The sequence below is a fragment of the Lissotriton helveticus genome, chromosome 1_1 (genome assembly GCF_964261635.1).
Source record: "Lissotriton helveticus chromosome 1_1, aLisHel1.1, whole genome shotgun sequence".
NCBI lineage: Eukaryota > Metazoa > Chordata > Amphibia > Caudata > Salamandridae > Lissotriton > Lissotriton helveticus.
The window spans coordinates 1,075,432,840-1,075,448,040 of record NC_136057.1 but is presented as its reverse complement, the minus strand read 5'-3'; the positions used below and the strand labels follow the sequence as shown (position 1 = coordinate 1,075,448,040).

At 37.2% G+C, this 15,201-nt stretch overlaps 1 protein-coding gene across 5 annotated transcripts in view; it reads left to right on the top strand.

Annotated features, from left to right (window-relative positions):
* LOC144821103 (uncharacterized) overlaps nucleotides 1-15,201 on the top strand; it is a 551,585-nt gene that overhangs the window by 255,520 nt on the left and 280,864 nt on the right. For all 5 annotated transcript variants that reach the window (XR_013608229.1, XR_013608235.1, XR_013608223.1 and 2 more), the window contains one exon: nucleotides 10,072-10,274. Coding sequence is in view for 1 of the 5 variants with exons in the window: in XM_078677983.1 (XP_078534109.1) it covers nucleotides 10,072-10,105 (34 nt within the window). In the remaining 4 variants the exon portion in view is untranslated. The remainder of the gene's footprint in view (nucleotides 1-10,071; nucleotides 10,275-15,201) is intronic.

The window sequence follows — 15,201 nt, the reverse complement described above, 5'->3', positions numbered from 1 at the left end:
AGCCACATGGAGGATGTTTGCATGAGGCTCTTGTAAAGCCATTTCCAAGGGTGTAACAGACTCCCATAGGAATCAATGGAGGCAGGAAATAACACTACCACTTGTAAAAATAAGTTACATTAATTAACATTTTAAATGAAACGTAATTCAAAATATTTGTTAAATATATTTTAAGTTAAAGAGTAAAAAATAATAAATAATAAAAAGTGAAAAATAAACAGGGAAGCTATCGCTCTGTAGTGCGGAGAGACAAGGTCGAATCAAGGTAAAGAAGGGAAATTAGTATAGTAGTGACCCACATTGGGAACATCCTAATAACGCTAACAACGAAGATTTGAAGAGTGATTCTGCAGTCTGCCCTATGTTCCCTGTTTACTTTTCACTTTTTTTATTATTTATTTTTTTTTACTCTTTGTTTTTTCTTTAGTACCTTTACCTGCAATTTCTCTTTTCTCCCCCCTCACTTCCTTAATTGTACTTTTGAATGTGCTTTATCTATGCTAAAAACCCGTTTTGTATGTTTCTTCTCGCTCTATATCCCACTTTTAACATAGAATCTTTTCATGTATTTTCTTTAATATATTACTTTCTTTGTACTGTGGACCTGTGTAGACCTCATGACTGATGGGATTGTGCCCATGTAGACCTCATGACTGATGGGATTGTGCCCATCGCTGCCCTCACATCCACCCAGTGATGGCCTATCATCGCACACCTAAGCTCTCTATTGTGTGTGTTGTCTAGGAGGAACACACAAAGCCCAACTGTCAGATACACATAGTCATGTGACCCAGAGACAGGCTGCAGACACTAAATGGCCAAGTCAAGAAAATGCCAGCTTTCTAAAAGTTCACGTACAAAGAGGTTGGTCTTTTAATCAGCTGGGTTGGGCCACTTGTGTATGTATTACAACAAAATACCAAGACTTGCAATCATTTAATCAACACAACTTTTTGTGAAAGATGAAGTAATTTAATTAACTTAATGTTATGTTTTGATTGAAAGTGTTATAGTATTTTGAGACATTAAACAAACCCATTAAACTTATCCGTCTGACAACATTTGAATGTAAGATACAGATTTTCAGCCCATCTAAAAACCATACTTTTTCTAAATCACACAAAGGAAAATAATTCTAGACAGAATGCATTTAACAAAACCAACATAACAAAAATTAATTAGTAATTAGCCAGTTTTTAAAATTATTTATTGCTGGAGTTTCTCTTTGTAGTCTCGCTGTGTTGTTAAAATAACGTAAACCCCCTTTTTCTTTTGGGTTCTCCTCAGGACCGTTGACTGACTTAACCTGCTCCTGGGAGTCTTTTGCTAAAGAGACAATCAAACATAGACAATCCTTCAAGGGACATTGGAGGCCTATTCAAAGAGTGTGCTGAGAAAACCCTCAGTTTTTGTTTCAAATAGAAGTTTAAGTATTTTTAACAACACAAGAGACTAATAATAGAAACTTGAGCACTTTACAATCAAAAGGCTAGTTTGTTATGAATTCATTTTTGTTACATGTTTGTTTTGTTGTTTCCATTCAGTCTAGAATTATTTTCCTTTGTGTGAAATATTATTATTATTATTATTATTAAATTACACTTGTATAGCGCTATCTACCCGGAGGCCTCGTAGCGCTTATATAGAAAATAGAAAAAGTATGTATTTCAGATGGGCTGAAAATAATGTGCCTTACTTATTCAAATGTTGAAGGATATTTTTAATGTGTTTGTTTAATTTGTCAAAATAATTTAATTACATGCGCTTTCAAAAAATTGCTGAATAAATGATTGTCAGTCTGGGTAATCTGTTGTAATACAACCTTCTAAAAGTGGCATTCTCAGCGCTGTAATTTAAAATCTGACTTCAGTATTAGAAAGGATTTTTCAATATAATTCCTAAACAACAAGCATGAACTGGTTGCCTGCTCCCATTTGGAAACTATCACTTATTAAATGTAATAAGGTAACTCCAATGTTATCCTATAGGAGAGTCCAGCCTTGAAGCAGTGAAAATCGAATTTAAGAATTTTTCACTACCACGGCAAATAAAAATAAGTGCATGTCCAGCCATTTAAATACACTTCACCCTGCCCTCTGGGCTGTACAGAGCCAAATCAAGGGGTGACTTGCATGTATTAAAAAGGAAAAGGAAGATTTGGGCCTGCAAAAGGTTTGTTTTGACAGTTCAAAATGACAGTTTAAATTTGCACACACACAAGCTGCAGTGGCCGGCTTGGGGCTTGTTAAAGTGCTACATAAGTCCACTATTAGCATTCAATTCACAGGACCTGGGCACATGTAGAGTCACTTTACTATGGACGTACAAGTAAATAAAATATACCAATTGGGTTGTAGCCAATTTTACAAAGTTGTAAGAAAAGAGCTGAAGCCCTTTAGCACTGGTTAGCAGTGGCAACGTGCACTAAGTCCTAAAGCCTGCGAAAACAAAGTCAACAAAAGAGGAGGGTTGAAGGCAAAACATTGGGAGGAAAATTACAAAAGGTCTAACAGCCTTTTTAAATAGTAAATAACCTTATAGAATTTTGTTATGGGCATAGATGACTGTATTACTGTTTTTAGGGTTCAAGCTTGTAGTTCCGTAAATGCTCACTTTGTGCCTCACAGGTCATTGGAACAGACCACAATTAAGGAGTTAGTTGTCGACTGTGACCATTCTGTAGGGTACATGGTATGCTCCCTGGTTCTACTTTGAATGAAGCCCCTTTTAGAAGGGTTCCAGCCTGTAGTCCCATCTGTAATGTTGGAAATGCTGGTAATATTGTGCATAGCATTTAGTTGTGTATGTATTAAAATACATTTGCTTTTCAAATCAGAGGCACTGACTGGATTGTGATTTATTGAGTGCTACTTGTTGCATTGCAGAGTTAAAATTTTCAACCATCAGCACCTCTTTGAGTAAGCTGTGGAGTCCTGTGCTAATCTACAGAATCAAGTGCTAAAAGGAGTACTTGGACCCAAGTTTGAGGGTCTGCAGTAATGAGGACCTAGACTACCTGAAGTGCTAGACCCATTTGCTTCAGGTTCCAGTAACTTCGGATTGCCCTGGATACTGTATTTCTCATACACGAGAAGGCGAAACCCTTCATATATGGCTGCTAAGCATATGCACGTAGTACTTGTACATGAAAACCCATTGTGCATCATGATTGCTGTTTATTTTCACTCTTTCAGAAGAACATTGTATTGTTTTCTATGGACCCTAAGTATTCAAATGAACGGAGCAGCCTGAGCCAGTCTCTGGATACGGAGCATGTTCACAGTGCTGACAGCTCAGCAGAACTTGTGAAAGTAGATTTTCCTTCCTAATATGAACTGTCTTCCCCAGACTCGGAGTGACAATTCCAGTAGCAAAACGTTTTACAAAGACTGCAATGCAAAGTGTTGTGCACATTATTCACTGTACAAATTGTTGTTTCTTGCGCATAATACCCTTCAACATACCCTTTTCAGATCCATCTGAAAGTTCTTTTCATAGAGCCGATATGGTATGGCAACCACCAGGGAGACAAGGGTGCCAGCAGAGCAGTGAGCCAAGAAAGGGGATTCTCAGAATTTCTATTTTAGGGTTGGAGTTCATACTGTAAATTTTCATCAAAAGCTGAACCCGATGACCATACTTTTAGGTGGTACCGATGGTTTGGATAGGAACAGGGCCGAAAAACTTTGTCACACCATGGCACTGTTGGTAGCTAAACGAGTTAATGCAGCCCTTTGGCTGGACCCGTCTGCCCCTTCCATGACACGGTGGCGCAGAGGGGTAGATTGGTGTTTAGCGCAGGAGCGCCCAATGTATGTAGCCTGCGGCTGTCTCAAAAAGTTTCAAAGGGTTTGGGGTGAATGGGTCGGGGTGGTGGAAGACTGAACTTTCCTGAGGCTCCCCTATGGACATGGCGTAGACATTGTTGCTTGCTATTCCTAGCTGGATTCGTGTATGTGGGGGTATTATTTCCCTATTCTTGTCACTGTTTTGTACTGATCACTGTGCGAAAAGCTGGCTTTGTTTGTCTTGCAGCGAATGTGTTAATTTACATAAATTTAATTTTTTTTAATCAAAAATACTTTAACTGGTGCATAGTACACATACACTATCACACAACGTGCAACATGTTATAAAATCATAATTTTATTTGGTGATAGCTAGCCTAGACTGATGGCACCATTAAAGATTTTTTTCCTTTATGGCATCTGGAAACAGAACCAAAAAGTTGAAGGAAAATGTCATTAAATGGGATATATTATCTAATCTTAGCCGTGAACACCCTATGACTCTTTCCACATCCAACTATTCTAAAAAGGATTTGCATTTCACTTTTCGTGTAATATTACATTGTGCAAAAGTAACACCTGTAATTTACAGTACTTATGGCCTCACTGTCCGCATCCTCTAGCTGTACCTGGTATTCCCCCCTTGAGTTAATAATAGTGGTGGCATCAATATTTTTGTTGAGTTGTACATTACATTTGGGACACCATGTGCCCCCATAAGAAATGAGGAATTACAAAAGTAATTTGTGTCCTGATGCTCCTGGTTATTTTTCTTTTCCCCATGGAATTGACCGCAAAAATACACCTCCTGATATCTCCAGTCCTGTGGAGTTACCTTGGGATACATATTTCTAGCAGTGCTGGTAACCCCCTTGCCAACCCCATCAGAATTAAGAGACCACTCATAATGAAACATAAGAAGTGCAGCATGAAGCACTACATATGTTCTTGTTGTTGTTATCCTCCCCACCTGAGGCTGGCTTTTTATTGCCTTGTTGGTATTGGTTTATGAATATAGACTGAAGATGGAGTGTAAATTGTGCGTCAGGCTGCCACTCTGGTTTATTATGTAAACTAATTCTGAACACAACTAAAATTAGAAGAGCTACAATCTTTCTTTCCTACATTTCACACAGTTGTGGTTACTCATTATTAGCGACTTGTTGCTGAGGTTGATGCGTAATTATCCATGGCAGTCTAAATTGTTAATTCGTGACTTAGGCATGGATTCGGAGTTGCTTATTTGATGATACAAACTATCCTGCTTATCATTAATTGGCGTATTTGTAAAAGAGCATGGCTCGTGCTCCATTGAAGCACCGTAGAAAGACTTAAATTGGTGATATTTTACAAGTCCGATAACTCATTTCACAAAGCCAACAAGAGAGCTTGGTCATTGATTTCAATTGATTTCCGAAATATGCCCCTGGTAAATTATTGCGCAGCTTTATCCAACGATAACCTATCTTAAGCCACAAGTCAGTATTGCATTTCTACACTATGTTCTAAGTTGCTTTTTTTGCAGACAAGACATAGATCAATGCTTTACCTCTAAGTACCTAGCCCCTTGCCATCCTCTAAACAGATTGTTTTCTTTTTAAAAATCTTTTCCTTTTAAACAGAGATCGGATATATTCGTACACCCTATCCACAAACTATTTTTCATAATTTGCTTAATTTACTTAACTCTTCCTTAAGTAGTTTTTTTTCTAGTAGGTAGTATAAAGTCAACCTATTTCGCCTCTCACATGATAGTAAGGGTCCAGTTCATAAAGGTAAATCTAGAGGCCAAGATTTCCACGCAAATAGTTTACTTCTATACTTAGATTTAAGTCTTCCAGCATGTACGTTTACGGTTGTGGCTCAGTGTAGATATCCACCTAGATGCACTTCATGAACTCAGAGTGGGGACTTACACCTTGTAGGATTATGTGTCTGCCTCCCTTTCCACAGAGGGTGCAGGCATGTACAATAAAAATAAGACCATTAATTTATTAATTGTACCTTTACCTGTGTATTTTAGGTGTAAATCAACCGAAACCAGTTCTACAGAGTGTAGGAAGAAATCTCTGCCTGCACTATTTATCACAAGTAATTCACATCAATATGTAAATAGGCATCATCTGAGAAAAATAAGACTCCTACAAACATTTCTACTGGAAGCAGATACATAGAAGACAGGGCTTCCCGCTTGTAACACGAGATATTGTGGAATGACGCAAGCTACAGTTCTGTTGAATGTCATTGTGTGTGTTTGTTTGTACATAGAACCTGTTATGATGAGTCTGTGTGCAGGGTAGAGTTAGATATAAGATAAGTATTGCGTATTATACTGCTTAATTTGTTTTACATCTTTTAATTATCTATGAATGTGCATCTGTGAAGTTCACACTTAAATAATGTGATTTGTACAGGTGTCTACAATTTACGTGGTTATATGACAATTTTCAGCCTTTTTATTTTTTAATATATTGATAAAATGTTTTCTTTCTTTACTATGTGACTCGTATAGTTGTAATGTTTAAATTGTATGACCATCGAAAATATTTTTTTTCTTTCTTTTTTGCCATGCTTGTAACATTTCAACAATGTGATTTATATGGGTACCTGCTGTGTCTAAAGTTATTTGATAGTGTTTTCTTAATTGATTGTTGTAAGTTATTGTATTATTTTCTATCTTGACTGATTTGCATGTGATTCCCTTGCAGTGCATGCAAGTTGCTTTGTGTGAGATGTGCTTACTCCTAACCTTAGTTGTAATAAATCTGAGCTTTTTGGGATTTAGTAGTACAGGAGTAGATGCTGGTGTAACTTTTTGTGAATTTTAAATGGTTTTCCATTTTGTAGGTGTGCTTTGTATTTGCATAACCTTAATTTCCCCTTTCCATTTCCCACTTTGTAGCATATTTTCAACATTTTCCAAACACTATTGACACTCACGCATGTATACAAGAAAGTTATAACCATGTGTGCGTAGTTGGATTCCTGCCTGGGAGGTCATAGCCTGTAGGACCAATGTAGTCTCCACCCGTACATATGTGAATTGCACTTTAGTACATGAAATAGTACTATAGTAATACTACTACATGTACTAATCAAAGACATTTTGTGAATTGGGCCCTAGGTCTATAAGTTGGACACTGCATTTACAAAATGAAAGCTCTGCTTCCTCATTATAGAAAGAGTTCCAGTTTTACAGACAAATGTGTTTCAAAACACAGAATCTAACAGATTTAGCATAGCCCTACTTTAGAAGCAACAGCTTTTAACAAATCTACAACCCCAAAAATATTTTCCAGTATTTTGTATTTTATTAATTGCCAAAAATAAACGTGGAACAAACTGTATGACGGTTAACATGTAATAAGCTATAATACAGACTTCTTGGTGTTATATTGGCATTTATATATTCAGAATTCCATTGTGGTTTATTATATCATCCCCAACGTATTGGAAGCATTTTTGGACTATATTCTACATGATGCTCCTTACGTATCCTATGTGTTGCAGAGGATGAGATAGCGCCTCTAGATATGGGTTTGCCCATAAAAAATCATCTTGCTGATAACTTTTGATTTGTTTAACACCTCTATCGGAGTCGTTCCGAAAACTGTAATTGTTAAACGTGGCCCAATAACATGTCCTTTAGAGCAAATATACTAATAAACTCTTACACAAATATATTACGGCTGTGGAGAAGTCAAACTTCCATGTTATTGCTATAGTACAGCATAGCTGGCATGAAACAACAACGCTTATTCTCTTACAGATTGCATGTTACAATGACTTGACAGAGATCCCAACATTGTTAATAGTCTCAAAGCTTGTATGTGCCATTTTATCTCAGTGGATAGATTTAACCCACCCTGGTTCTGTTTAAAGGCCTCATTTTATAACTACTACTCATAAGAAAACAAAATGCCATTAATCTTACAAAGTGTAATGTGTGGTTTACTATCATTGTTGAGCAACGAAATAGACATCATGACCATCTGGAGATGTAGGGCCTGCTTATGATCTAGGTGGATGGGTTACCGCATCACAAACTTCCGCCATATTACAAGTTCAATAGCGTATAATGGAATTGTAATGCAGGGGATGGGATATCCGTCACGTTTTTGAAAGACTAATCCAGCTTGAGCTATAGCCCCTAAAACACTCACCGAAATAGCACATTATGTATTCTCTCTTCCTTTTGTTAATTAGTTTATGGTATATTTTGCTCATAAGTCATTAAGGTGTGTTTAAAAATAAATTCAGAATCCCTTAAAACACAGCAGTTAAGTAGAAATGATGGTTACTAAACAAAACAAAAAATAAAATATGAAAAAAACTAACAAATAATTGCTGATGACTTCACACAATGATATGATGGGTAATACCCAAAATTAAATTGATTACTACACTGGTGACATTGCATGTTGCTGTAACACCAGCATTATCAGTGACGTCTCTTTGGATAGAGTATCATGTCTTAGTTTGATTATTCACAGTTTTTAATCATATTGTTGTGTTAACTCAAGTTATTTATTGTTATGAATTTGTGAGTTCACAAGGATTGCATTTATTGTATAAAATGGTTTGGATGGCGGCGTTGTAATAGTTTTGCTCACCTAACATAAGTGGACAACGCACTTCGGTTTTTGGTTTTGTTTTGTAACCATAACCTTAATTGTCACACATTTTTGTAACTAATTGACTAACTTAATGAGTTTTTTGGTTAGATGTGAACATTTTTTAAAGATCTATCACACTTATATGTGCCTGAGAAACAAACCTGTTTTATTGGTGGGATGGTTTGGCTCCAAGCTGCAGCTTATTTGATGGTGAGGGAGAAAAAGAAATATTGAAAAAAAATGGATTGAGCAAATAAATACTATTCTTGAGCTTCATAATAGGGTTATGCAGCAACATATGTGAACTCTCTAAAATCATTGTTGGCAGAGTTTTAAAAATTTGAAACAGTATTTTGGAGACTCCCAAAACTACAGGCAAGCTGGCACCAGGAATAAATGCCACTCCTGAGCAAGGAGGCGCAATGTGTAGCTATGTGGGAGTAATATGCAACTGCTGCCTGCAAGGTTCTTGTAACAATGATCCCTGATAACGGAATATTCAGGTCATGATTACCATTCATGAAGACAACTCTGATTAAGGGTGCTTAGTAGAGTGTTTCATGTCTGTCATTGTTTAAATGCACTGCATAGTTTAGAGGCTAAGAGCCAAATGTATATGTTGGACGAAAGCGTACTATTTTGCAACAGTAACAGAGGACCATTTCCAACTTCATAGTTTGCCTCTGTGATATAAATGCGGTAGACCTTTGGTGAGAGAACGGGTGAGACTGCTCCGTCTCCATTGTGGTTAAACCCCTCTGGCGGCGCAATGGAGTAAGGGCTGTTGGAGATTGACCTGTACTTTCACCCACCTAATTTAGATGGGCAGACATAGAGATTGTTTTTCCTCTGCCTGCCATCACCGGGAAAACCCTGTTGGTGACGGACAGTGAAAACCTCAAGATGCCCCCCTCTCGGTTAGAGATCACTCCCATGGGCAGGGGGGGTTTTGAGGAGAATTCCTTTTTTTCTTTTTCAAATACAAAATCCTGTCGGGAGTTTTGTTTTTGAAAATTAAACAAACAAAACTTGAAAGTTGGACATCCAGCTCTGTCATGTTGATGGAGCCGTCCATAAAACTTACAATACATTTCTAGGAATTACAGTGACAGTGGTTCCTGTTAAAGTTGGATATGTCTGCTGCCCCGAGGGGCATATCTAAATGTGATGCACTGAGTACCCTCAGCATGGTGATCGTAAAGTACTTCGCCATGGCAAGGGATAATTCTCCACCTGCCAGTATAAAAATCTGGCCCTATATTAGTTGATGGCAAGGAAATCCGACTGAGAATAGGCCTTTCATTCGTCACATTACATTTTCACAGGAATGATGTCCCTTTCTTTGAAATATGGAAAATATGTCACGAATATAACACACTCCTTGAGAAATATGGGGTTTGAAACCATGGTTTTCGAACAGTGAAAGCAGCAAAACGTGTTACTTATGTACATTTGCATATCCTTTTTGATTCCACACTCCATGTATTTCAAATATCTTGTGAAAACCGTCAGGTATAAGTGAAGATCAATAATATTCCAACTGCATTGTATTTAAATACACATTAAAACTTGGCGTATATTTGTGAAAATTGCAATAATAATGGTTGCGTGTGATTGTTTATTTACTTACCACAAAGAAGTTTACACGCTTGTGCTCTTGCTTCTAGGTTCAACAGAGAAAAAGATGGATCGTATTTTTGAAAGCGTTGCTACGCTAATGTCCAATCTTCTGAGAACTATAGTGGAAAATTCCCTGCTTGACCTGGTGGAAATGATTGAAGAATATGGCACTGGAAATCAATAAGAAGAGGATTATCCCTCTAAAATCTTCGGACGGCCAGTCAGGGCACATATTGTTTTAATCTTCATGGTATGTTGAAATGTATTTGACGTTCTTAGTGCCTAGAGAAAATTTAATTGGATTTTCCCTGCCAAACCAAGCTAAAATCCGTTATTATCGAGGCACACATTAATTGTGTCATAGCAAAAATCAATGTGTATATTTCCCTCTGGGAACATATATATATATATATATATATATATATATATATATATATATATATATATATATATATATATATGTATGTGTGTATATATATATATATATATATATATATATATATATATAGTTATATATATATAGTTATATATATTTTTAATTTTACAATTGAGCCCTATGGACAAATTGTTCTGCTAAGTATGAATTAATTCAGAATCGTTACTTTTCTTTAAACATTTTTTTTTATCCATTGGCTTTTAGACACAAAATACAAACAAAAGTAGATGTTATCATTTCTTTTTTCTTTAACCAAGTATGAAAACCACAAAGCCAAGGTCTCTTCCTTGGAAGCCACTCTTAAGAGCTCACGTACAGAACAGACTTTTAGCGAATAACGCATTATCATTCTCAACGTGCACAGAAAACGAATCCATAATATAATTCCATATTCACTTTATTTTGACTCCGCTGTAGTTTAAACAGCTTTAGTGTGTGCAATATGTTAATATAATTAATCTATAGATAGTCCGCAGTTGCTACAGCTGAAAGGACAATAGGTAATTACTATTAGTAACTAATCTCATGTAAGTCCATTTCACGTGTTACTAATAATTATATGTAAATATCGTAGGCTTGACTCCAGAACAATAGGACTAGCAATGTAATAATGTGAGCGCTGATGAGCTGAAAACTGACTTTTTAGCCTAGTGTATGCTTGAAAGTAAGGTATCAACTGAGTACTACGTGCTGAAGTCACTCAATGGTATTTTGTTTTGTTTATCCAGTGGCTAATATTCGTAGCAGGACATAGGGACGTAAACGACTATAGAGAGCTCTGAGGGGTGAAGGGTACTAACCCATTAAATCAACAAACCTTTTGTAGCTGGCAATTTGCAAAATTACATTTTTGCTTCACCGTCCAATATCACTGTTCATTGTGTTACAGAAGTATGGAATCAAAATTCACTCAATTGCTTCACACAAAAGTGTGATTTGTCAGTTTGTGTTAGCATTCTGACAATTTCCCCTTAATAACCTTTGTTAAACATGTTTCCTTCTATGTTTGTGAGAGCTCCTTCGGTATTGTAGTTCCCCTATTAGAACCCTGTACATGACCATCAGGAAAGTGACCCATCCACTCTTGTGTACCTTGTCCCTTCGAGATCACACAATCTTCCTAGTTCATCCTAATTGAGAAGGTGTCCTTTAAAAAGCAGAGTAGAATTCCATTCAAGCATGAACATATACCACAAAATATCAAACATAAAGCACCTAAATTAAGAGTGATCACCTCCATTAAAATGAAGTAATTCCTGATTTTCATTATTAATCAGTCCACGATAAGTTGGTATTAGGCACATATGAGGATTGGATATGTGCCTTTGGGTGGCGCAAAATAGCTTTGTGCAATGATGGGATTCGTGCAATGATTACTGATGATGTTCTTAGGGCATTGAAATTGTGAAGGAACGTCTGTGGGGCAACAGCATGCCGATGACAGTGGGTATGGGTGAGGATTTTAATTTGCCTTGGAGTGCTACCAAAAGCTTAGTGCAAACACCGGATTAGTGCAATATCTACTGAAAGCTCTCTTTTTGGTATTTAAACGTTTGAGGAAACTCTGCATTTGCAATATCTGAGTGCAGTAACTGGATAACGTCCACTCCACGCCGATTACGAGTGCGGAGCTTACCTTGAAGGCTATAATAAGTTTAGAGCAATATTCCCCTACGGTCTAGTTTTATGCAATCTCAATGGTCTATTATGGGCATGGCACGTGCTAGGATATTTAGGATGCTAAAGACGTTTAGTGCAATAAAGGGACACGTGCAGTACCTATGGAAAGCTGCCTCTGGGTTTGGTAAATGCAGTACTCCCCAACGGCTCAGTGCGATATTTACCGCTTCGGGCCTGCATCTGGACTGGTGACTTTGACAGCAATAAATGGGACTAGTGTAATACTTAACGAAGGCCCATTCCAGACCTGAATCTGGAGTTGTCACATTGAGTGCGATAGTGATTCTAGTGCAATCATCACTGATGGATTAAGTAGAACATTACTGAGGTACATTTCTAGCTCATGCAGGGTAACCCCTAAAGGCAGTCCCGTCCGATATTTAATCCTAAAGAGAACAGGCAATACGTGGGAAAAGTTTTTAAGAGATCAAATAGAGTTTCTAAATTAAATTTGTAAATCCGGTTTATTTCCAGGTTTGTTTGTATTACACTTTTTATCTGTGAGGGCTGGGGGTGTGTGGGGGAGGGGGACATGTATATATTTGAAAGTTGTAGATGTTATGGCCACCAAACAGGAGATAGATATGATGATTACCACCAACAACGGGCAACATGTTATAAGATCATTGGCTGTACAAAGACAATACCAGCAGCAATATTATTGCAAGGACTGCCTCGCTTTTAGTATTTGCAGCTTTCATACGAAACTATGTGAGATGGAAAAGGTGGTTCTGAGCAAAAGCATTATGTGGGTAACAGAGTAGCCACTCATACTATATGTGAAATTATGCTTTTTGGTTCTTGGACAGTGCTAAATGGCAATTTATTGAATACATTTTCAAGTGGGATTTAGCATAACCTTTGTACTGTAGGGATGCTGGGCTGAGATTTGAATCGTAGCGTGCTTGACCACTTATCATAAGAGCGCAGTGTACCTTGCATCTCTTGATTAGGATGTATGACGTTACAACGCAGGCTATTACAACACCTGCCTTTACACCGCGGTTTTTACATCGCATACCATTACAACGCATAGCGCTTTTGGGTGTTGGATAGTGAATAGTTTAATTTACTATTCCAACTCCAGTCCCCGTGGACACTAGGGAAGGTTATTGGATAGTAAATTAACCTATTCCCTATCCTAGAGCGCCCCCCAGCGCAATGCATTGTAATAGTTTGCGTTGTAATGACCGTGTTGTAATGGTAGTGCGTTGTAAAAGTTTTGTTGTAAGTGATGTTTACCCTTGATTAGCATGTTCAGTTTAGTGACTTTAACATTGCTATATTGTGATCACTGCAGACCTGGCCTAGGATTGCAGCTGCAAATTCTAACATCTTTGATTTCAATAGGGGTTCCCTCCAATTATGGAATTATGTTTTGCCTATAAAATTATATTCGCGGCCACTTGTCAACTGAACAGTTAGTTGGCTGGGTATAGCAAAAACAAATTATATTTTATAAACCTTCAAAGAACAGCTTCACCAACTCCTCACCATGAATATATTAAATGTATTGTGGCATATAAAGAAGTTAAAATATGTTCAACCCAATATAGGTCCATGTACCGGAATTAGCACCACATTCCATTAAAAAGGCAATGAGATAAATATATCAACTGATGGGTTCATGTTGTTCTTTTGGTGGGATAGCTTATATTCCTCTATCAAATTACACTTTTCCCTCTTATCATCGAGACAACAATAGTTCATTTAACCTTTCTGTAAATAATTTCACAGTTGTACATGGCATTCATATGTCCTTAGAATGAATTCTTGATTCAAAGCTGTTTCTGATTTTCATAAAGCGCAACTCAACCAGGCAGTTGTCCGAACACTCTAAGACATAGGAACAAAGTGGTTAGATTAACCCTAACATAAAACTAACAAAAGCCGTAGAATGTCAGTATGTGATGGGAGATAATGAGAATGTATCAAAGCAGTCTAATTTTTTTGCAGAGGGGAATGTGAGCAGTGACTAAATGGAACACACAAGCAAAAGGCAGTGAGGACAATTCTGTAAGAGGATGATAGGGGTCAAGCAGGGGGAAAGGGTAATAAAAAATGAGGTCTAATGGTTCTTCTAAACATACACTTCATTTGCCTTTCCCTAAACATGGAAACCACTTTCACTAAATTAATTGGCAGATTTGACTTTTAAGTCTGTCATAAGTGCGCACTAACTTTGCAGGTGGTGTAACAGTCAAATATGACATTTAACCCACAATATTTTTTTTCTTTTCCACAAATTGAGAAAAAATAACCGTTTCATAATAGAGACACAGATTCCATGTTGGAATGGTAAATTGAACCTATTTCATATTTAAATACTAAATGGTCTAATTCGGTTGTCAGGGCGCCCTTGTAAAGAGAGGTGCAGTTCAAAATTTTCTGACCTATAACTTTCAAATTGAACACGCTTTCCGGCTCAAAAGAATGATATGGACAGATGAGCCGTGTCAAAAGTAGGTTCTGGCAGTTTACATGAGTTTCAACTGATGCAGTGTTTCACCGTCAATTTTAATGTAAGTTTGGCTTAGAAGATCCCGGAAACCACAGTTCTGCAAAATAGATCTACCTGATTAAACTAAAAGCCGAATTATTTCATATATTTACTTTATATGTCACTAGAATGATTTATTGAAAGGCTGTTATATTCTACCCTTTTCATATCTAAGTTAAACCTGCAATTGGCCTCTGTTGTTATCCTTCTTTTGCTCCTCTCTACCAAAACCCTGTACCACTCATGTAAGACCCCTGCCCTCAATAAAGATGTGACAAGCTTTTTCTGACTTATAGTTTAGTAACCTTTGTCAGAGGAGTAACTTGACTATTCCCGGCAGGGGGATATCCCCAGTAGATCGCTTTGAAGGGCCACACCGACAATGGGAGCTTTGCTCCATGTTGGAAACGTTACTGAGTCACTGTAAAGGGTGGATTTACTTATCATGAAGTGGTAAACTGTGGGTGGATCTAGGAAACCGAGATAATGGTCACCATAATAATATTTTAAGGATGGTAAACCTGGTCCTTTTGTAGAGGTTCTCAACATATGTCATGAGAA